The sequence below is a fragment of the Myotis yumanensis genome, unplaced genomic scaffold (assembly GCF_028538775.1).
Source record: "Myotis yumanensis isolate MYYU_CA2020_CCGP unplaced genomic scaffold, mMyoYum1.0.hap1 SCAF_21, whole genome shotgun sequence".
Classification (NCBI taxonomy): Eukaryota; Metazoa; Chordata; class Mammalia; order Chiroptera; family Vespertilionidae; genus Myotis; species Myotis yumanensis.
The window spans coordinates 16,676,042-16,700,179 of record NW_027223772.1 but is presented as its reverse complement, the minus strand read 5'-3'; the positions used below and the strand labels follow the sequence as shown (position 1 = coordinate 16,700,179).

The 24,138-nt window shown below is 46.2% G+C and overlaps 1 protein-coding gene across 1 annotated transcript in view; it reads left to right on the top strand.

Annotated features, from left to right (window-relative positions):
- CENPP (centromere protein P) overlaps nt 1-24,138 on the top strand; it is a 258,055-nt gene that overhangs the window by 22,279 nt on the left and 211,638 nt on the right. Inside the window, exons 2-4 of the mRNA XM_070400956.1 lie at nt 6,412-6,593; nt 7,978-8,066; nt 20,873-20,961. Coding sequence (XP_070257057.1) covers nt 6,412-6,593; nt 7,978-8,066; nt 20,873-20,961 — 360 coding nt within the window. The remainder of the gene's footprint in view (nt 1-6,411; nt 6,594-7,977; nt 8,067-20,872; nt 20,962-24,138) is intronic.

Below are 24,138 nucleotides of genomic sequence, written 5' to 3'. Positions count from 1 at the left end.
TTCTTTCTGCTCACTCTGGGGTTTTCTTGTTGCTCTCTTTCTAATTCTTTGAGTTGTAGAGTTAGATAATTAACTACCATTTTTTCTTGTTTTTTGAGATAGGCCTGTAGAGCTATAAACTTCCCTCTCAGGACTGCTTTCATTGTGTCCCATAGGTTTTGGATTGTTGTGTTTTCATTGTCATTAGTGTCCAGGATGTTTTTAATTTCTTCTTTGATCTCATTGGTAACCCAATCAATATTTAATAACATGCTATTCAGCTTCCAAGTGTTTGAGTATTTTGGGTTGTTTTTATTGTAGTTTATTTCTAACATTATGCCATCATGGTCTGAGAAGATGCTTGGTATGATTTCAGTGTTCTACAATTTGTGGAGACTTTGCTTGTGACCCAATATGTGGTCTATTTTTGAATATGTCCCATGAGCACCTGAGAGGAATGTATATTCCATGCCTTTGGGGTGGAGTGTTCTGAAGATGTCAATTAAGTCCATCTGATCTAGTGAGTCATTTAGGATTGCTGTTTCTTTGCTGATTGTTTGTCTAGCGGATTTATCCAGTGATGTCAGTGGTGTATTAAAGTCCCCTACTATGATTGTATTGTTGTCGATCTCTCCCCTGATATCTTCCAGAAGTTTTCTTATGTATGTGGGTGCTCCTGCATTGGGTGCATATATGTTTATCAGGGTTATATCCTCTTGTTGTATTGATCCCTTTAGTATTATGAAGTGGCCTTCCTTATCTTTTGTTATGGCCTTCACTTTGAGATGTATTTTGTCTGATATAAGTATTGCTACCCCAACTTTCTTTTCCTTTCCATTTGCCTGAAAGATATTCTTCCATCCCTTCACTTTCAGTCTGTGTGAGTCCCTTCTAATGATGTGGGTCTCTTGTAGACAGCAGATGTATGGGTCATGTTTTTTTATCCATTCAGCCACTTGATGTCTTTTGGTTGGAGCATTTAGTCCATTTACATTTAAAGTTATTATTGAAATGTATTTGTTTGTAGCTATTTCTTTTTGTGTGTGTGGCTGTTTTCTTTCTGAGCTTGTTATTTCTTCTTTTTACACCAGTCCCTTTAGCATTTCTTGCATGGCTGGCTTGGTGGTGATAAACTCCCTTAGCGTTTTTTTGTCTGTGAAGCTTCTTATTTCCCCTTCAATTTTGAATGATAGCCTTGCTGGATAGAGTATTCTTGGATTCAGTCCTTTGCTTTGCATCACTTTGTAGATTTCCGTCCATTCTTTTCTGGCCTGATGTGTTTCTGTTGAGAAATCATTTGATAATCTAATGGGAGATCCCTTGTATGTAACTTTCCGTCTCTCTCTTGCAGCCTGTAAGATTCTCTCTTTGTCCTGAACATTTGCCATGGTAATTATGATGTGTCTTGGTGTGGGTCTTTTCGGATTCACCTTGTTTGGGACTTTCTGGGCTTGTGTGACTTTTTTCTTCCCCACCTCAGGGAAGTTTTCTGATATTATTTCTTCGAATAGGTTTTCTAATCCATGTTCATCTTTCTGTTGTTCTGGCACCCCTATTATTCGTATGTTGTTTCGTTTCATGTTGTCCCAAAGCTCCCTTAGGCTCTCCTCCTGTCTTTTAATTTTTTTCTCCATTTGCAGTACAGTTTGGGTGTGTTTTGCTTCCTTGTCTTCTAATTCACTAATTCGGTCCTCCGCTTCTCCCAGTCTACTGTTGATACTTTCAATGGTGTTTTTTATTGCAGCTATGTCGCTCTTCATTTCTTCTTGGGACTTACTTAAGTTGTTGATTTTTTTCATCCGTTTCTTCTAGCTGCTTGCATAAGTAGTTGATTTTTTCATCTGTTTCTTCTTGCTTCTTGCACATTTGGTGCATGTACTCTATGACCCTTATTCTGAATTCTTTTTCCGTCATGTTGCATATCTCTGTCTCACTTAGCTGCTTTTCTGGCGAGTCCTCCTTCTCTTTCCTTTGGGGGTTTCTTTGTCTACCCATGTTTGATCTCACTGACATATCTAGTTGTTGAGTTGTTCAGTGGCTGCTCCCTGGGTGGCAGTGGCTGCTCCCTGGGTGGCAGTGGCTCCTCGGGCTGTGGTTGCTCCTTGGGCGGTTGTGTTAGCAGCGGCTCCTCCGTTGATAGCAGGGCCTCTGGTGGGTGCTGTTCACAGCTGTGGTGGCTCTTCTGGTTGGCGGACGAGGCTTCACACACAGCAACTGTTCCCCAGAGTGTGTGGTGATCAGGAGGCCGCTGTTGCTTGAATCTGCTTTCCGTGGAGGGAAGCAGGTCTCCTCTGAGTTCATGTAGTCGCGCTGTTAGAGAGCCGTTGCCTCCGGGTTAGTAGCCGATCTCTGGATGTGGATAACAGCTGCTCAAGATGGCGCGGTCTCGCGGCTGAGCTGGCGCCCAGGGGGAGGTTTCAGCCTCAATCTCTAACCATCCCCATTTTCTAGGAGTTCTCTGTCTTTCCTGGCTACAGACTGTTTCTCAGCTGAATCTCCTCTCTTTGTTTGGGCTGTATGTTACCCGTTTCAGCTACTCGGCCTTATCTGCTCCGGGACAAAGCACCAACACGTCCGTCTAAACCTCCGCCATTTTTTCTCCCTCTCATTTTGTTTATTGATTTGTTTTCTGAGTGCACTGAATTGCCTGGTGGTATTTTCTTGCATCTCGTTGAATATTTTCAGAATTGCAATCTTGAAATCTCTCATTTATATCACATATTTCCATGTGTTCAAGTTTGCTTTCTGGAGACTTTTCATTTTCTTTCTGGTCATTCTCTTTGCTGTGGTTCTTCATGGTATTTGCTGTCTCCTCTGTGTACACATTTATCTCTGAAGAGGTCTCTCTATTATTTTCCAGTAGATGGCACTGCATCGCAAGATTTATTTTTATTTTTATTTTTTAATCCTCACCGAGGATATTTTTCCATTAATTTTTAGAGAGAGTGTAAGAGAGAGGGAAAGACAGAGAGAAACATCAATTTGAGAGAAACACATTGATGGGTTACTTCCTGCATGTGCCCCAACTAGGGCCTGGGCCAGGAAGGAGCCTGCAACCGAGGTATGTGCCCTTGACCGAAATCGAACCCGGGACCCTTCGGTCCACAGGCCGATGCTAGGGCTTTTTTCTTTTTTTTGGATTGCAAGGTTTTTTACTTCTGTGGTCTCCCGGAGGTGAGCCTCCGAGGCTTCCCTAAGATGGTACCGCTCTGCTGCTTGGGGGTAGGGTTTGTTTTGCCCTCACTGTAATGGCCACCCCTGACCTCCGTGGGGTCCCCCCAAGTACCCCTCTTGGGAAGCCGTCACAGATGGAAACCAGTTCTACTGCAGTAGCTCTTGGCTTCCAGATCATACGCTCCTGGACCCGGCGCCAAGGGCCACGGGAGACGAGTTTGTGGAGTCCAAGCGGCGGCAGGGCTCTGGTTCTGTTTCTCTGTCTGAAACCCCACTGCTGGTCCGACAGCGGGAAGCCGCAGGGCAGAAGCCTTGCTCTGCCAGGCGTCTGCTGGCTCTGTCCCTGTTTGTTTCCTCGCCACTCGCCCTGCTGGGCTGCCCTTCCCCACCCCCAGCAGCTCTCTGTTCCTTCGGGAGAAGGAAAGGCCAGCCAATCCAGGAGCTCCTGGCAGCAGGGCTACATCTGCAGGCCTTCTGCACTTTCCTCCCTTCTCATCTCCGTAAACCCACCTTTAGATGTTTCAGTGCTCCTGTCTGAGCAGAATTTCTTTGTTGAACTGTAGTTGGTTAACTTGTTGAAATTTCAGGGAGGAGGAAAAGGTGTGCTCTCACAGGGCCATTCCTCTGATGTCACCGCTCATTGACTTTTAAACTCAAGTCTCATGTAGATTTGTTTTATTCTATATTTTTTAAATATGATTTTATTGATTTTAGAGAGAGGGACGGTGGGAGTGAGAGAGAGGAGAGAGAGAAAGAGAGAAACATAGATGTGAAAGAGAAACATCCACCAGCTGCCTCCTATCTCCTGCCCGTCTGTGCTGAGGATCGAGCCCACAATCCCAGCTTGTGCTCTAATGGAGACTCAAACCTGCAACCTTCTGGCTCATGGGACCATGCTCAATCAACTGAGCCACACGGGCCAGGGCTCATGTAGATTTGTTTTCTTTTCTTCTTTGTTATTATTATTTTAAAATATATTTTTATTGATTTCAGAGAGGAAAGGAGAGCGAGAGAGAGATATGGAAACATCAATGGTTAGAGAGAATCATTGATCGGCTGCCTCTTGCACACCCCACACTGGGGATCGATCCCTCAACCCGGGCATGTGCCCTGATTGGGAATCAAACTGTGACTTCCTGATTCATAGGTTGATGCTCAACCACTCAGCCACACCAGCCGGGCTAGATTTGTTTTAAAAGAGACAAGTTTCTTGTGAACCTCTACTTTTGGGCAAAAAGTTATGCCAAGGAGACAAATTTATGAATAATAAATTAACTATAAAACTAATTAAATTCATAACCCAGCATCATTCCAACCAATGTCAGTAATTGAAATGGACCAATGATATTTTGTTTAAAGTATGTCACTGCTATGAATGAGAATATTCAGGTTGTCTTTGTGATAAAATATACATAACATAAAATTTACCATTTTAACTTTTTCAAAGTGTACAGTTCAGTAGCATCAGTACTTTCACATTGTCACACAGTCATCACCACTGTCCTTCTCTAGGCCGTTTTCATTGCCCCTGAGTGAAACTGTAACCTTTAAACAATAACTCCCCATTCTCCCCTTTCCAAGTTACAGGTTCTTTGTTTGTGTTCTGCATAGCTATCCTTTAATTGATGACTTAGTATTAGAAATACCTTGACATTTTCATTCACGGTTTGCTGTGACATTATTTGGTACTAGAGGCCCGGTGCATGAAATTTGTGCACGGGGGTGGGGGAGAGGGTCCTTCAGCCTGGTCTGCACCCTCTTGCAATCCGGGACCGCTGGCTCCTAACCACTCATCTGCCTGCCTGCTCACCCCTAATCACTCGCCTGCCTGCCTTGATCGCCCTTAACCACTTGCCTGCCTTCCTGATCACCCCTAACTGCCTCTTCCTGCCTGCCTGATCATCCCTAACCACTCGCCTGCCTTCTTGATCACCCCTAACCATTTGCCTGCCTGCCTGATTGCCCTAACTATTTGCCTGCCTGCCTGATCGCCCCTAACCGCCCCTGCCTGCCTGATCGCCCCTAACCACTTGCCTGCCTGCCTGATCGCCCTTAACCACTTGCCTGCCTGCCTGATCACCCCTAACTGCTTCTGCCTGCCTGATCGACCCTAACCACTTGCTGTACTGATCGCCCTTAACCACTTGCCTGCCTGCCTGATTGCCCCTTATCATTCGCCTGCCTGCTTGATCGCCCCTAACCACCTCTGCCTTGGCCCCTGCTGCTGCAGCTTCCTCTGGAAGGACTTTTGGAAGGTTGTTCGACTGTCTGGTCTAATTAGCATATTATGCTTTTATTATTATAGATTCATTTGGCAGGAACTCATCATTTATATATGAAGATTGCCTCTCTCCTTTTTTTCATTAGCTTTCTATATTTAAAGTAACTTTTTTCATCAATCAGTAATGGGAAATACAAAAGTGCTTGTGATAGTCTCTCAGAATATATTTGTTAATATTTCAAATGATCACTAAAGCAACATTTAAAAAAATTACTACAGACTTTGTACAAGTTTTTGATCTCTAGTGTGAACAATACATATTTGGAGGACCCATGATGTAAAAACTGAGAAGTAGGACAATCATGTTCCAGAATGGAAGGAAGGTGTTTCTTACAACGGCAGAAGTCAGCACCGTAGAATGTGGCCGAGTATGAGGGCAATATAGTATGACAAAGAGTAAAGTACCATTCAGTGTGAATATTAACTGAAATGTTACTGTTTTTCCAGGAAAATAGAGTTACATGTTCTCAGTGCAGAATATCTGATTGCAGTGTTAAGGAAATTATGTTTTATTCTTTTAGAATTTTTACCCCCTGTATTCTCAGATTTCCTGAGAATCTCTTTCTTAATATAATGCTCTCTGATACTTTACTTGTTTTGGAAGTTAAAGCTAGCTAATATATTTTGTTTTTGCTTTTGTGGCATCTTTTAACATAATTTGAGATGTCTTGGTATATCAGACATTTAGATGGGAACATTTTAAACATTTCGACCTACATGGACATTTTGATTCTGTAAAATACTCCTGTGATAATTTTTTTACAGTTGCTTCAAATATGTAGAAATATGATAATATAATTTGGTTAGGTTTATTTTATGTTGCGATCAAAGGTGGCAGTGTCAATGAGCCACATTGGTTTTGAGTTGGTTTTAATGGGAAGAGAATAAGAAACACAAAATGGGAATGGTTTGAAGAAATTTGTACGTATTAGATGGTTTCTTCTTTGGAGTAATTATTTCCAATATTTGCTTTTTAGAAAATCATTTCAAGAAATATACCAATCAGATTCTGAAGGATGGGAAACATCAAAAGATCCGAGAAGTAATCTTGGAAATTTAGAATCAGAACTTCTATTTCTACATACGCTTACTGGTATCAATATCAGAAAGTACTCCAAGAAGATAGAGAACCTAACGAGCACTGAGATGACAGAAAGGCGTAAGTGTTAATTTTTATCTAGAAGTGGTGTTGAAGCTTTTCTTGTTATGCATAGGAATTGGGTGGGGTGTCATTGAATTAAAATTTTACAAGGTAACTATCTGAATGTGTGGTTGTGGTAAAGTTGTTTTGTAGGGTATCTTGCATATCGCAGTGTGTACATAATACTCTTAAAAGCTGCCTGAGATAGATGTTAAAGGAAACATGATAAAAGGATAGATATTTAAGTAGCTTAATAGTCAAGTAACAGAGGTAAGTGATTGTAAGAACAATACCACCACTAATTTGTAAATCTTAGGAGTTTTCCTCCACTGACCCGAAAGATGCTTCATCTACAGTACTGTACTCCTATTGAACATAGTCTGTGGCCAAGATAAAAGTATCAGCAGCTGGACTGTTTACCCAGGGAGGGTTTTTCTGGTCTCAGTAAGTTTTATTGCCAACATCTGTGATGCACTAACAGGAAAGGGGAAGCTAATTCAGTTGTGCAATTGGATGTCAGGAACTTTGAACAAAGTAGCATTCCCTAAAGAAGGAATCACTTTTGGAAATGTTTCCTGACTTCCATGGAAATAACCCTCAAGACAGGGAAGGAGGGAGAGTGACTCTCAGTCTTGGGTAGCTCACCTCAGGGCAAGATTGAATTCCATGTAGAAGTGAGTGATGGAATTTAGACACTTCAGGTACTTGGAACAAAGAGGTGGAATGGAGAGTGATGTCAGGCCAGGTGTCAGACTTTTATTAGCACAAAAGTCTCAGTCTTCTTTTGAATCCCACGTTCACTTCCATCTATTGAAGTACTTGATGCTGCTGATTCAGAATGCCTTTCCCTGGTATTCTGTGTGTAGATGGATTTGACTTTAAGGGTTCCCCATTGCAGGCTGAGGTTTTAGTTTCCCTGGGTCTGCCAGTTCAGTTCTTTTCCATGTGATATCTAGCTCATCCATATGATTTTTAGCCTCTAAAATTAGGTTCCTCTCATCTCTTTCTCTTTCTCCTTGTAGAATTGTGCAGTTCTAAAAATACCTTTATTAGCAAATCTAGATGTTGATAAACTCAGAATAGTGGTTATTTCTTGGGTGAGGGTAGAATATAGCCTGGGAAAGGGCACGAGGTAACTTCATGGGGTCCTTTAAAATTGCTGTATCTTGATCTCAGTGCTGGTTACATGGGAATTTCTGTTCTTTACCTTAATCTTTTGGTATAATTGAGAGCCAGAAAGTATAAGTTGATTTACTTCTGTTTCACACAAAGGTAATCAATTTGGTGCAGATTATTCTAGATATATTCAATGGAAATACACATACTTCACACCATGTCACCACATGGATATTTGAAGAAAATTGTTATTTGCAAATAAATTATTTGTTTTTCTGATCGACAGGTATAAAGAAAGTTCTACAAAGACATAAATTATCAGGAAATTGCCACATGATTACATTTCAAGTTGAATTTCAGATTCTGGAATTCCAGGTAAACGAAAGATTATGTTGTGATAACAGAGATTCTATTGCTATGAAATAAAAATCTCCCCTCCCTTAGCCTCCAGCAGTGGCTGAACTGAAGAGCAGTTCATGAACCAGGATCCACTTGTTGCATATTTGTGCAAAGTGGTACCATTTCAAAAATTTTAAAGTATAAACACAATACCCCAACAACTGCATGTGGGAGGGTTGTTGCTGGGGGATAGGTGCTTTATTGGAGGGCAGGTTGCAAGATGCTCCTGGGCTCCCAGTGCTTGTCCTGAAGTGCTGGAGGCAATCCTGGATGCCTCTAGTAGTTCACAGATATGCCAGCCATTTGTAAGCTTTTATCTATTGCTGCTTACCAAATTTCCCCGAAATTTAATGGCTTAAAGCAACAACAAAAAGAAACCACATTGCCCTGACTGGTTTGGCTCAGTGGATAGCGCGTTGGCCTGTGGACCCAAGGGTTCCAGGTTCGATTCCGGTCATGGGCGTCAGAAACAAATTTAAAAAAAAGAAAAGAAAAAGAAACCACATTTATTATATCACTCATTTCTTGTGGGTCAGGAATTTGGGGACTGCTCAGTTGGGTGTTCTTGCTTAGGGCTTCTCATGAAGTTATGGTCATCTGGGACCACAGCTATCCAAACACTGCTCTGGGCTGGAGGGTTAGACTCCAAGGTAGTTCATGGTTATGCCAGCAAGTTATACTGGACTGCTGAGGCATAGCACAGGAGGAAGATACTTTTAACTAAGATTTTCACATAAAATTAGGAAGCAGACAGAATGGTAATGTACAACACATAGCAAGGGTGGAGTGGAAGAACAAGGCTCTGTCTGACACCTTCAAAGACTGGCACTCAGAAGTGTGGGATCCAGGCATAATTTTGTGAACTAACTGGGATGGGGTTCATGCTTTGATAGCAGAAAGCACTTTCAACCTGTTGGTTTTCCAGCTGGGCCTACCAAGAGAGTATGTATAAGAGGACAGGAAGGCTGCCTTGGCTTCAGCTCATCAGATCACCAAAGTGGATACAGACTAGTCCACACCAGGTCCTAAGTCCTGTGGGCAGGATGCTTACTTGCATTTATGGCCATGTGCCAGGATTCCTCATCCTGTTCTCAGCCACAAAATAGCCCCAAGTTGTCCCTTTTTATATGGGACAGGAGTTGATGTCTGGTAATCAGGACCCTGTCTCCTTAGGAACTAGTCAAGGTCCAGTTATCTGGGCTGGAGGAGTTGCTTCTTGAGAACTCTTTGTAGTCCGTGTCTCAACTGCCACCACTGTCCCAGGCAGGCTGAGTGAGAATGAGCTGAGGGATTTCCAGGCTCCTCATCTGATGTCAGAGTTAGCAGCTTGCTCTCACCTCAGAGTGCCCCGTCTCGAAGCTGCCATGGTGATCAAGAACATCCACGGTGTGGTATTGCCAAGGTCAGTTGAGCAGAATATGACATAGTCAGGGACATAGGTGATGAGTGGCCCTAGGGAGGAGGTATATTGTTCCCAGGTTGGCATCAGGCCTTGGGTCCATGTAAGGTCACCAAAATAATATTGTTCTGCATGATCACCTGCTGAAAACTGAGACAGAACATGGACCCAAATGGATTAGTCTTGTTTGGGACGGAGGCCTGTGCCAGGATCCCAAGCTTCTCCTTACTGCGGCTGAGGAACTCATGGATATTGTCCCATTGTAGAAGGTTGCATTACAAAAGGACCAACTGCATTTTCTTTCTTTGTGGGTAATGCAATCCTAAACTCAGAGTGGTAATATACCAGTGCCCACCTGCATCCTGGCCTCCATTAATGGGCTAGGCCTACAGTCCATGTCAGGTGGAGGAGTCATAGGCTTGAGGTCCAAATCCATGTCTAAGAACATCTGCACTGTCAGTGTGTACATTGCCCAGGAACGTGCTCAGGGGTGTCCTAGTATTCCTGGGGTCCTGCAGGCTTTTTCTTGCATATCACAGTGTGTACATAATACTCTTTTTAAAAAAAATATATTTTATTGATTTTTACAGAGAGGAAGGGAAAGGGATAGAGAGTTAGAAACATTGATGAGAGAGAAACATCAATCAGCTGCCTCCTGCACACTCCCCACTGGGGATGTGGCCACAACCAAGGTACATGCCCTTGACCGGAATTGAACCTGGGACCCTTGAGTCCGCAGGCCGACGCTCTATCCAATGAGCCAAACCAGTTAGGGCTATACATAATACTCTTAAAAGCTGCCTGAGATAGATGTTAAAGGAAACATGATAAAAGGATAGATATTTAAGTAGCTTAATAGTCAAGTAACAGAGATAAGTGATTGTAAGAACACCACCACTAATTTGTAAATCTTAGAGGAGTTTTCCTCCGCTGACCAACTGCATTTCCTCAGTCTTTTTCCACAGTCATTCCATGGGTTATCTGGGGAGAAACTAGACTATGGGCAAAATCAGGTTTGCCCACAAATCCAATTGAAAAGAGACTGTCCTCTGCAGTGGAGACTGTACGAGCTGCTCAGTGGAGCTGGACATTCCAGGATAAGTTGTGCTCAAAGATTGGTGTGCTCATTAGTAGGACTATGGCCTGAGAGGTCCAATAGACTGCTTTTTTGGTGGTGGTTGTTTTTAAACTGCATATTTTACAGAGGCAGTCCCAGGTGAACTGGTACTGGGCTCTGCAGCTCCCATTATGGTTTGGTTTGCTGTCCTGGGTGGCTGTTGTAAACACAGACAGGAAGACAGGACCAGAGCCACGTGGGCCCTGCCACACCGGTGCTGCTCTCCTGGCTTCAGTGGCCATGTTTCCTGCTCCTACCAGGGAGTGGCCGCACCAGCCCAGCCCTTACTTCCCTGTCCAAAGTATTTAAAAAAATTTTTTTTTTAAATTGATTTTTAGAAAGAGAGGAAGGGAAAGGGAGAAAGTGAAACACTGATATGAGAGCAGAACATTGATTGCCTGCTCTTGCATGTCCCTAACTAGGGATCCAGCCTGTACTCTGAGCATGTGCCCTGACTGAGAATGGAACTAGCAAACTTTTGGTGCTTGGGAAGATACCCAGCCAATTGAGCCACACCTGCCAGGGCCCTGTCTACAGCATTTTAAGCTAATATCGAATCCCATACCATCGAAGCATGATTGAAAATTTTGTGACCATTTCGTTATGGCCTAAGGTCATATGCTGAATGAATTAGAATTAGTTGAGCTGCACTTGACAGAAAACTTAAAAATAAAAGGTGGTTTCAGGTACTAGAAATTTACTTCTCTGTTGCTTCAACAAAATGCAGGGTACGTTTTCAGGGATTGAATGATCATCGAGCTCTGCCATCACCCACGTGGCTTCCAAATCATGTTGTGAATCACTTTAGCATTTGAGGCATCAGGAAGAGAGAGGGGTTGGCAAATAAGGCCTCCCCTTTTCTGTCGAAGGACACTTTTTAGAAATTGCAACACCCATAATTTTCACCTAAATTGTCTTGGCCAATAAGTTAGTGTGAGGGAGCCTGGAAATTTAGTCTTTATTATGCATGGCATGTGGCTAATGAAAATTTGGGGCAAGAGTGAAATGAAGAATTGGGGAGTAACAGCAGTTTTTGTTCCATATGCAGGGGTGGGGAACATCCAGCCTGCAGGCCATATAAGGCCCTTGAAATCATTTGGTCTGGCCCTGCCATGGCAACTGCAGGTGAAACTTGAAATTCAATAAATCTAGGAGCTTTTTTCATAGCAACATAAATTTATATTAAGTGAATGATGTTATAAATATCCAAATGGACCTTGACCGAAAAAAGATTTCCCAGCCCTGTTTTAGGGTATGTGTGTATGTGTGGGGCATCTAAGGAGAGGAAGAATTTATGTCCTTTGAAACACACAGAACAGTAATTGTGGAATCTCTAAAGAAATGTGAGTCGTCATTGCTCACATTTCAAAGTATATCAGTGTTTTGAACTGTTCCGTTTTACTTGGCTCCAGAAGGAACATGTTCTTCTCCCTGTCTCTGTTAAGAACACTCACTTCATCTGCCCCTTTCCAACTTTATGATGCTCCCTGAGGACCAGACCTGTAAGCAAGATACTTGGAGCAATCACAAACAACTCTTTTATTTTATTTTATTTTATTTTATTTTATTTTTTAAATATTTAAATAATTTTTATTTCTTAAAGTATTAAAAAGAGTATTACATATGTCTCCTTTTTTTCCCCCCCTTGACATTCCCCCGGCCCCTACCCCCTGTCCTCCCGCCCCGTGTCTTGTGTCCATTGGTTAATCTTATATGCATGCATATAAGTCCTTCAGTTGGTCTCTTAATCCCCCCCCCCCAACCCTCCCCAGGCTTCCCACTGTAGTTTAACATTCTGTTCAATGTTGCTCTGCTTCTGTATCTACCCCTGTTCATCAGTCCATACTGGTCCCCTTTATTTGTTCCAACCTCACTGGAGTAGTCTCAACCTCACCAGGGCCGTCTGAGCCTCACCAGGGCCGTTTCAACCTCACCGGGGCCGTCCCTACCTCCTGGGGGCCATTTCAACCTCACCGGGGTCGTCCCTACCTCACGGGGGCCGTTTCAACCTCACCGGGGTCGTCCCTACCTCACGGGGGCCGTTTCAACCTCACCGGGGCCGTTTCAACCTGACTGGGGTTGTCCCTACCACACTGGGGCCGTTTCGACCTGACCGGGGTTGTCCCTACCAGACCGGGGTCGTCCCTACCTCACGGGGGCTGTTTTAACCTCACCGGGGTCCTTCCTACCTCACGGGGGCCGTTTCAACCTCACCGGGGCCGTCCCGACTTCACCAGGGCCGTTTCAACCTCACCGGGGTTGTCCCTACCACACCGGGGCTGACAAACAACTCTCGAGTCAGCAAGATCTTAGGGATAAGCCATATGTGGGACTCGGGCTTTTGGAGAAGAAAAGAACAAAGAAATATCTTATATTTTTGTTTTTTGTTGCTTAGAATTCTGATGTAATGGACTAATGAGAATTATATTTTAAATTTTTATTATGTAGTAGTGAATCTTCAAATATTCTAGGCCTACTCATCTATATACATACATATACATATATATCTACACTAGTAAAAGAGAAACGTGGTAATTGGCGTACGACCGCTACCCTTCCCATTGGCTAATCAGCAAATCCTTATGCAAATTAACTGTCAGCCGAGGTGGCGGCCAGCAGCCAGGCAGCTGGAAGCGAACATGAGGCTTGCTTGCTCCAGTGACTGTAGACTGCAACGTTCCCCGCCTGACTTGCCGGCCTCTGAGCTACAACTCTAAGAAACTATGTTGCAAATATAGAAGCTAAACAAAACCCCAGAAAAAAGCTTTCAGCCAGCCGGGATCTCAGAGCTAGAGTTATACATTGTTTCGATTATAGCAGTGGAAGCCTCAGAGCTAGAGCCAGAGCTAAAGCTGGCCCAGAATAAAAAAAGAAAAAGAAAAAGAAAAAAAGGAGCAGTTGGGAGCTTCAATCAATTGCCAGCCTGAAAGCAGCCCTCAGCTCCTCACCCAGATTGGCCAGGCACCCCAGTGGGGACCCCCACCCTGATCCAGGACACCCTTCAGGGCAAACCAGCCAGCCCACAGGCCTCTATCCTATATAGTAAAAGGGTAATATGCCTCCCAGCACCAGGATCAGCGGAGCCGCGAGGCCTCCTGGCACCGGATCAGCCTGACGGGGCAGCGCCCAAAACCCCTGATCACCCTGCAGCTCTGTTTGTGACGGGGGCGGGGCCACAACCTCCCTATCCGCCCTGCTCTGTTCGTGACAGGGGAAGGCGCCCCAACCCCCTGATCAGCCCTGCTCTGTGCCTGATAGGGGGGAGCTCCCCAATCCCCTGATTGCCCTGCGGCTCTGTGTGTGACAGGGTGCGGCCCCCTAACCCCCCCACCCCCACACACACAGGCCCTGCTCTGTGTGTGACAGGGTAGAGCCATAACCTCCCCATCAGCCCTGCCCTGAGTGTGACAGTGGCGGCGCCCCAACCCCCTGATCCGCCCTGCTGTGTGTGTGACAGGGGGCAGTGCCCTTACTCCCCTATCGGCCCTACTCTGTGAGTGACGGGGGGAGCTCCTCAACCCCCTGATGGGCCCTGCTCTGTGCGTGACGGGGGAGCTCCCCAACCAACTGATTGGCCCTGCTCTGTGTGTGACAGGGTACGGAGCCCCAACCCCCCTGATAGGCCCTGCTCTGTGCGTGACAGGGGGCAGCACCCCAAACCCCCTGATGGGCGCTGCTCTGTGCAGGGGGCAGTGCCCCAACCCCCTGATTGGCCCTGCTCTGTGCGTCACAGGGGGTGGCGCCGCAACCTCCCCATCGACCCTGCCTTGAGTGTGACGGGGCGGTGCCCCAACCCCCCAATCAGCCCTACCCTGAGCGTGACTGAGGGTGGCATCGCAACCTCCCAATCCGCCCTGCTCTGTGCTTGACAGGGGGCGGTGCCCCAACTCCCCAATCAGCCCTGCTCTGAGCCTGACCAGGGGCTGCACCTAGGGATTGGGCCTGCCCTCTGCCACCCAGGAGCAGGCCTAAGCCATCAGGTGGTCATCCCCCGAGGAGTCCCAGACTGCGAGAGGGCACAGGCCGGGCTGAGGGACCCCCCTTTCCCCCCCCCCGAGTGCATGCACCGGGCCTCTAATATATAAATAAATAAATAAATAAATAAATAAATACACACACACACACACACACACACACACACACATATACATACACACTAGAGGCCCGGTGCACAAAAATTTGTGCACTCGGGGTGGGGGGGACAGGGGGTCCCTCAGCCCGGCCTGTTCCCTCTCGCAGTCTGGGACTCCTCGGGAGACAACGACCTGCTGGCTTAGGCCTGCTCCTCGGGGGATTGGGCCTAAGCTGGCAATCAGACATCCCTCTGGCAGCCCGGCAGCCCTCGGGGGATGTCCACTTGCCAGCCGGTGCAGACCTAAGCTGCAGTCGGACATCCTTAGTGCTGCTGAGGAGGCAGGAGAGGCTCCCACCACCACCGCTGTACTGACAGCCGTCAGCCTGGCTTGTGGCTGAGCAGAGCTCCCCCTGTTGGAGCACACTGACCACAAGAGGGCAGCTCCTGCATTGAGCATCTGCCCCCTGGTGGTCAGTGTATGTCATAGTGACCAGTCATTCCCAGTCGTTCTGCTGTTAGGGTCAGTTTGCATATTACCATTTTACTATACTAGAGGCCCGGTGCACAAAAATTTGTGCACTGGGGTTGGGGGAGGGGGGTCCCCCAGCCCGGCCTGTTCCCTCTCGCAGTCTGCGACCCCTCGGGAGATAACGACCTGCTGGCTTACGCCTGCTCCGGGTGGCAGAGGGCACGCCCAATCCCTAGGTGCAGCCCCTGGTCAGGCTCAGAGCAGGGCCAATTGGGGAGTTGGGGCGCTGCCCCCTGTCATGCACAGAACAGAGCGGATTGGGAGGTTGCGATGCCACCCTCAGTCACACTCAGGGTAGGGCCGATTGGGGGGTTGGGGCACCGCCCCCTGTCACACTCAAGGCAGGGTCGATGGGGAGGTTGCAGCGCCACCCCCTGTCACGCACAGAGTAGGGCCCATCAGGGGGGTTGGGGCTCCGTACCCTGTTACACACAGAGCAGGGTCAATCAGGGGGTTGGGGAGCTCCCCCCTGTCACGCACAGAGCAGGGCCCATCAGGGGGTTGAGGAGCTCCCCCCTGTCACTCACAGAGCAGGGCCGATAGGGGAGTTGGGGCACCGCCCCCTGTCACACACAGAGCAGGGCGGATCAAGGGGTTGGGGAGCTGCACCTTGTCACACTCAGGGCAGGGCCAATGGGGAGGTTATGGCTCTACCCCGTTACACACAGAGCAAGGCCCGTGGAGGGGGGTTGGGGCGCCACCCTCTATCACCCACAGAGCAGGGCCGATCAGGGGGTTGGGCGCCACCACTGTTACACTCAGGGCAGGGCCGATGGAGAGGTTATGGCTCTACCCTGTCACACACAGAGCGGGGCCTGTGGGGGGGGGGGGGGGTTGGGGCGCCGCACCCTGTCACACACAGAGCCGCAGGGCGATCAGGGGATTGGGGAGCTCCCCCCTATCAGGCACAGAGCAGGGCTGATCAGGGGGTTGGGGCGCCTTCCCCTGTCACGAACAGAGCAGGGCAGATAGGGAGGTTGTGGCCCCGCCCCCTGTCACACACAGAGCTGCAGGGTGATCAGGGGGTTTGGGCGCTGCCCTCTGTCACTCTGATCCCGGTGCCAGGAGGCCTCGCTGCTCTGCTGATCCCGGTGCTGGGAGGCATATTACCCTTTTACTATATAGGATAGAGGCCTGGTGCATGGGTGGGGGCCGGCTGGTTTGCCCTGAAGGGTGTCCTGAATCAGGGTGTGGGTCCCCACTGGGGTGCCTGGCCAGTCTGGCTGAGGGGCTGAGGTGTGTTTTCAGGCTGGTGGGTTGACTGAAGCTCCCAACTGCTCCTTTTTTTCTTTTGTTTTTTATTTTTGGTCAGCTTTAGCTCTGAGGCCTCGGCTGCTGAAAGCCGGTTTCTGGCCTTTGTTTTTCCTTTTGTATTTGATACAATGTTGCGGTCTGGCTGGCTGAAGCCTGGCTGACTAACGCAGGTTTCTGGGGTTTTGTTTAGCTTCTATATTTGCAACATAGTTGCTTAGAGTTGCAGCTGAGAGGCCGGCAAGTGAGGCGGGGAACGTTGGAGTCCGCAGTCACTGGAGCAAGCAAGCCTGTTCGCTTCAGTGTATGGCTGCCGGCCGCCATCTTGGCTGACAGTTAATTTGCATAAAGATATGCTGATTAGCCAATGGGAAGGGTAGCAGTCGTACGCTAATTACCATGTTTCTCTTTTATTAGTGTAGATAGGATAGAGGCCTGGTGCACGGGTGGGGGCCGGCTGGTTTGCCCTGAAGGATTTCCCGGATCAGGGTGGGGGTCCTGCTGGGGTGCCTGGCCAGCCTGGGTTAGGGGCTGATGGCTTTTTGCAGCTGGTCACACTCCCTTCAGGGTGGGGGTCCCCACTGGGGTTCCTGGCCAGTCTGCGTGAGGGGCTGAGGGCTGTTTTCAGGCTGGCCTGCGATTGAAGCTCCCAGCCTCTCCGTTTTTATTTATTTATTTTTTATTCTGGGATTTATTTACCTTCTATAATTGAATCTCTGTTGCCTTCACTGGCGCTCCAAGCTCTGCAGGTATCTGGGGTTTGTTTAGCTTCTATAATTGAAACTTTGTTGCTTTTGGAGCTGTTGCTTTCGGAGCTTAGAGCTGGGCCGCGGCAGGCAGGGAACCTTGGCTTCCTCCATCACTGAAGCAAGCAAACCTCCTGCTCCTTTCAGCTGCATGGCTGCCGGCCGCCATCTTTGTTGGCAGTTAATTTGCATATCTTGCTGATTAGCCAATGGGAAGCGTAGCAGAGGTACGGTTAATTACCCTTTTTGTCTTTTATTAGATAGGATATATATGTGTGTGTGTGTGTGTGTGTGTGTGTGTGTGTGTGTGTGTAGAGAGAGAGAGAGCCAGGGTCCGTAACATCCAAAACAACCAAATGGATGACCGAACACCAGAAGTCAATCCTGCAGTCAGTGCTGGGTCACCCTGGTGACCCAGCTCTGACTGCCACCACTGTGGGCATGGCTACCCAGCCCTGACTGCCGAGTGGGCTGCGGATCAGGCCTGGAGAGAGAGGCAGGGTCTGATCCGCAGCCTCCGTGGCAGCTGTTGATCAGCCCTTGCCTCTCTCTTTCTCTCTGGGCCTAGCCAGCAGCTGCGCCTCTCTTTTACTCTGGGCCTGGCCAGCAGCCATGTGGGCTGTTGATCAGCCCCCCTCTCTGATCAGGCCTGGAGATAGGCTCTGAGACGCTGACTGGCATAGAAACCGACCAATCAGAACCAAGTATGGGTGAACTGTGAAGAGCCAATGGCTGCCTAGGAGACTGAGCTTTTGACGCTGACTGGCATAGAAACTGACCAATCAGAACCAAATCTGAGTGAAGTGTGAGGAGCCAATGGCTGCCTAGGAGGCGGAGCTTTTGACGCTGACTGGCATAGAAACCGACCAATAAGAACCTAATCTGGGTGAACTGAAAAGGCAGAACCTAAGGATGAGGGCTGAAGAGGGGTTTCAAGGGCAACAGCTGTTTGGTGTAAGGTGTAAGAAAGTGGCTCAATTTTTTAATGACTGGTTTGGCAATATAGTGCATATGGCTGGCTATCAGTCCAGATATAGGGATTATGTATTTTTGTCTGCCAAGAGCATCTCCTCCTGCTGAAAAAGGCTTTTCACCCCCATTTAAGCAATCCTATTTTATATAATCTATCTATACTAATAAAAGGATAATATGCTAATTAGACCATGTCGACCAGCCATCTTCCGGACGTCCGACTTCCTTCCGGATAAAGCCATCGTGTTCGGGGCTGAGGCAGAGAGGGCAGTTGGGGGCGAGATCAGGCTGGTAGGGGAGGTCAGTTGGGGGTGAGATCAGGCCATCAGGGGAGAGCAGTTGGGGGTGAGATCAGGCCGGCAGGGGAGGACAGTTGGGGGCAAGATCAAGCTGGCAGGGGAGAGCAATTGGGGGCGAGATCAGGCTGGTCCGGGAGGGCAGTTAGGGGTGATCAGGCAGGCAGGCAGGTGAGCGGTTAGGAGCCAGTGGTCCCAGATTGCAAGAGGGATGTCCGACTGCCGGTTTAGGCCCAACCCTGTGGGATGGGGCCTAAACCGGCAGTTGGACATCCCTCAATTGGTCCCTGATTGGAGAGGGTGCAGACTGGGCTGATGGACCCCTCTCCCCTCATGCATGAATTTCATGCACCGGGCCACTAGTATAATTATAAGTTAAGTGTATCTTTAGAAATACATTTCTAGTAGAATGCTAGGTCAAAGGAGATCTACATGTAAATTCTGATTGATAGTACCAATTACTTTCTAAAATGTTTTTACCTTTTTACATGTTAAGCAGATTTTTAGAGTTGAGACTGCTAAAGAAACAAACAATGGTGAAGACACAGCTACCTTCTCTATACTAAAACATTTATTTTAAACAAAATTTCCACTAGGTGGAGATGTTTAGCTATCAGAAAATTTAAATAATTTCTGTCTTATAGAATGTTGTTATACTAAAACTAGAGGCCCAATGCACAAATTTTGTGCAAGAGTAAGCCTTCCTTTCCCTGGCTGCTGGCACCGGCTTCCCTCTGGCCAAGGGAAAACTATATTAAATTAGAATTTTAATTAAAATTCTGTATCACAAGGTTCCAAACAAAATGTACCTGATGACATTTGTGAATGAAAGAAAACACTGAAATCCAATATAGGATGCCTCATGAGCAATATGTAAATCTTGAAAAGTTAATAGGACCCTTTTCTTGAATGTATATACCCACAATTCTTTGTATTTATTTCATTTTATTTTTTAATCTTCACACAAGGATATTTTTTCATTGATTTTTAGAGATAGTAGGAAGGAGGGGGAGAAACATTGATGTAAGAGAGACACATCAGTTGGTTGCCTCCTGCACACACCCTGACCAGGACCGGGTATGGAGCCCTCAACGGAGGTACGTGCCCTTGACCTAACCCGGGAGTCTTCAGTTTGTAGGCTGACGCTCTATCCACTGAGCCAAACCAGCTAGTGTTCTTTTTTTTTTTAAACCCTCACTGGAAGATATGTTTATTGATTTGAGAGAGAGGGAAGGAGAGAAAGAGAGAGAAACATCAATGTGTGAGAAACATTGACTGGTTGTCTCTTGTACGTGCTCTGATCAGGGATTGAACCCGAAACCCAGGAATGTGCCTCAACCAGGAATCGATGCTCCAACCAACAGAGCAACCGGCCAGGGCACACCCACAATCTCAGGTTTTAGGGAAGAATGAGAAGTTGGGACTGAAGTTAAGTGGACCTTGGTAGAAGTGAATGTGCTGCTGAGACTCAGACACTGTGTTTGAAGTCAGCTTATCAGCTACCTTTCCTTGTTTACCAGTTGGGGAGGATTGACCTGGTTAACAGTAGACAGACCAGAGAGAGGTGGGAAAAGAGCATCTTGAAGTCAGCTTTTTAGTGGCTGAACAGAATCCAGACCTGCCCTCCCCGCCAAAAAAACAAGAACAAAAACAAAAACAACAGAAGGGCCAGTAAATCCTACGCTTTCTGCTGATAGGATTATCGTCCTGTCCTGATGTGTGAAAGCCCAAATCTACACACCCGCACACACTCCAACAAGAGACATGCGCATCTCTGGGATTTCTTTTTTCTTTTTTGTAACAGATCCATTGAGATATAATTCACGTGCCATATAATTCATCCATTTAAAGAATACATTCAGTAGTTTCTAGTATGTTCACAGAGTTGTACAACCATCAGTACATCAACATGTGAATTGTCTTTTACCTTCGAGTTTTTAGTTAATGTGCTTTGCCTTTTTCTTTTCTGTTTTCCTATCTGTTGTGTTTATGGTAAAGTTTTTCTTCCGATTGTTGCTTTTTCTTTATAAAAATTATTTTTATATAGGTATTTTGAGTGTTTTATCTAATTTGCTTACTTTTTTCTATTAGCATTTTGTGGATAGTTCTTCCTTGCTGAGTAACCAGTTAAATAAATATTTCCTTCTAGTATTTTATTGTTCACATTTAAGTAAGTAATTTATTTGCAGTTCATTTTGTGTTTTTTTTTGTATGTAGCACCAGGTCTGAGTTTTATTCTTTTTACAAGTAGGCAATATTTCTAGAAACTTCTGTAGATTACCTTTTCCTATTAGGTGGCAGCATTTCATTTTTCATAAATTTTAAAATTATTTTTGTCTTTTTATTTTATCTAAAAGTTGACTGTGTTCTGATACATTAACTTTTCTTAAATTTTAGAACAAGGAAAATTTATCTTCCATTATTACTGACCTCAACATAATAATGGAGTCCACCGCATATTCAGAATTAAGTGAATTTGTATCTAGGTAAGATAATTTACAAATTTATTTTTTTAGAGATTGTTTTCACTATATAGTTTTGAGTTTACCTTTTCTCCCTTCTTGATTGATAAATATCAAAATATATCTGAAAGTATGACACCATTTTTATGGGTCATATTTAAGCCTATATTCTTTATATCTATTATTCTTTGATTCAATAAAAACTTATTACGCATTTACTCTGTGCTAGGCATTAAAATTAAATTCTGAGCAAAACCTTAATCCTCATGGAATTTGTAGCCTAGGGAAAGGGCAGTTGGGGGCGACCAGGCCAGAAGGGGAGGGCAGTTGGGGGGGACCAGGCCTGAAGGGGAGGGAAGTTGGGGGCCATTGGGCTGGCAGGAGAGCAGTTAGGTTTCGATCAGACTGGCAGAGGAGTAGTTAGGGGGTGATCAGGCTGGCAAGAAGAAGTGGTTAGGGGTAATTAGGCAGGCAGGCGAGCAGTTGGAAGCTAGCAGTCCCGGATTGCGAGTGGGATGTCCGACTGTCGGTTTAGGCCCGATCCCTGTGGCCCCCACTGGGGGCTTTGACCAGTCACCACAGAGGAGACCCCAACCTTGAAGGGGGTGTGGCCAGCGTGGCTGGCCCTCAGCCCCTCACCCAGGCTGGCCACACCCCCATGGGGTGAGGGTCCCCACTGGGAGGCTTGGCTAGCCTGCAAACAGCCATCAGCCCCTCACCCAGGCTGGCTACACCCCCATGGGGTGAGGGTCCCCACTGGGGGGCTTGACCTGCCTGCAAACAGCCATCAGCCCCTCACCCAGGCTGGCCAGGCACCCCAGTGGGGACCCCCACCCTGAAGGGGGTGTGGCCAGCCTTCAAACGGCCCTCAGCCCCTCACCCAGTCTGGCCAGGCACCACAGCGGGGACCCCAACCTTGAAGAGGGTGTGGCCAGCCTGAAAACGGCCCCCAGCCCCTCACCTGCAAACAACCCTCAGCCCCTCACCCAGGCTGGCCAGGCACTATAGCAGGGACCCCAACCTTGAAGAGGGTGTGGCCAGCCTGAAAACGGCCCTCAGCCGCTCACCCTGTTGGATCGGGCCTAAACCGGCAGTCGGACATCCCCCGAGGGGTCCCAGATTTTAGAGGATGCAGGCTGGGCTGAGGGACACCCCCCCGTCCAGTGCACGAATTTCATGCACCGGGCTTCTAGTAGTAAATAATGCTGCAGTGAACATAAGGGTGCATATATCTTTGTGAATAATTTTTTTCAAATTCTTCAGGTAGATACCCAGAAGAGGGGTTCCTGGGTCATATGGTAACTCTGCTCTTAATTATCTGAGGAACCTCCATACTGTTTCCATAGTGGCTTGTACCAGTTTACATTCCCACCAGCAGTGAATGAGGGTTCCCTTTTCTTCACATCCTCTCCAACACTTGATATTGCTTGCCTTTCTGACAGGAGAGAGGTCGCTTCTCTTTGTAGTTTTAATTTACATTTCCCTAATAACTAGTGAAGTTGTACATCTTCATATATCTGTTGGCCATTTGTATGTTTTCTTGGGAGAACTATCTTTTAGTCCCTCTACCTATTTTTTTTTTACTAGGATATGTGTGTGTGTGTGTGTGTGTGTGTTCAGTTGTATGAGACCTTTACTTGCTTTGGATGTTAAATATATAACATCTGTTTATTGGAGTTGTTGTTTGCAAATATTTTCTCCAATTTGATTAGTTGCCTTAGTGTTTTGTTGACAGTTTCTTTTGCTGTGCCCAACTTTTTAGTTTGATATAGTCCCATTCATTTATTTTTGTTTTTGCCTCCCTTGACTATAAGGTCAAATTTATAAAATCCTCACAGTCAAGGGAGGTAAAAGCAAAAATACTTAGGACCAAGTTCCATGATTTTAGTATCAATGTTTTGTTTTTGTTTTTTAATATGCTTTATTGATTTTTTACAGAGAGGAAGGGAGAGGGATAGAGTTAGAAACATCGATGAGAGAGAAACATCGATCAGCTGTCTCCTGCACACCCACTCCTGGGAATGTGCCCGCAACCAAGGTACATTCCCCCATCCGGAATCGAACCTGGGACCCTTCAGTCCGCAGGCCGACGCTCTATCCACTGAGCCAAACCAGTTAGGGCCAATGTTTTTTTTTTAATGTAGTCTGGTTTCATTCCTTTTTATGTGGCTTTCCAATTTTTCAAGCACCATTTATTAAAGAGGCTTTCTGTTTTCCATGGATGTTTTTGGTTCCTATGTAAAAAAATTATTTTCCCAGGCTTAGCTGGTATGGTTTAGTGATTGAGCATAGACCTATGCACCAAGAGGTCTCCAGTTTGATTCCTGGTCAGGGCACATGTCTGGGTTGCAGGCTGGATTCTCAGCAGGCGACATGCAGGATGCCTCCTAATTGATGTTGATGTTTCTCTTTCATCAGTGTTTTTTTTTTTTTCTTAATATAATTTATTGATTTTTTACAGAGAGGAAGGGAGAGGGATAGAGAGTCAGAAACGTCGATCAGCCGCCTCCCTCACACCTCCCCCTGGGCATGTGCCCGCAACCAAGGTACATGCCCTTGACCAGAATCGAACCTGGGACCTTTCAGTCCGCAGGCCAATGCTCTATCCACTGAGCCAAACCAGTCAGGGCTCATCATTGTTTCTGTCTCTCTCTCTCTCTCCCTACCTCTCTCTAAAAATCAATAAAAACATATTTAAAAATTATTTTCCCATATACAAGTGGGTTTGTTTCTGGCCTCTCAGTTCTGTTCCATTGGTCTTTGTATCTGTTTTTCTCCCAATACCATTCTTTTTTATGATTGTTGCTTTGAATTATAGCATGAAGACAGAGTGTATGACACCTCCATTCTTTTTTCTTGGGATTACTTTGGCAATTTGGGATCTTTTGTGTTTCTATCAAAATCTGATGATTTTTCTTCTATTTCTTTTAAAAAACAACATTGGGATTTTGATGGTGATTGCATTAAGTCTGTATATTACTTTGGGTAATAAGGCTATTTAAACAGTGTTGGTTATCCCAATTTGTAAACATGGAATATCTTCCCATTTCTTTGTGTCTTTTTAAATCTCTTTTGATAATACCTTGTAGTTGTCAGTATATAGGTCCTTTACATTCTTTAAGTTTGTTCCTAGGTATTTTATAGTTTTTGTTGTAATTACAAATCTAATTATTTTTTTCATCCCCCCCTCACCCCCATGAA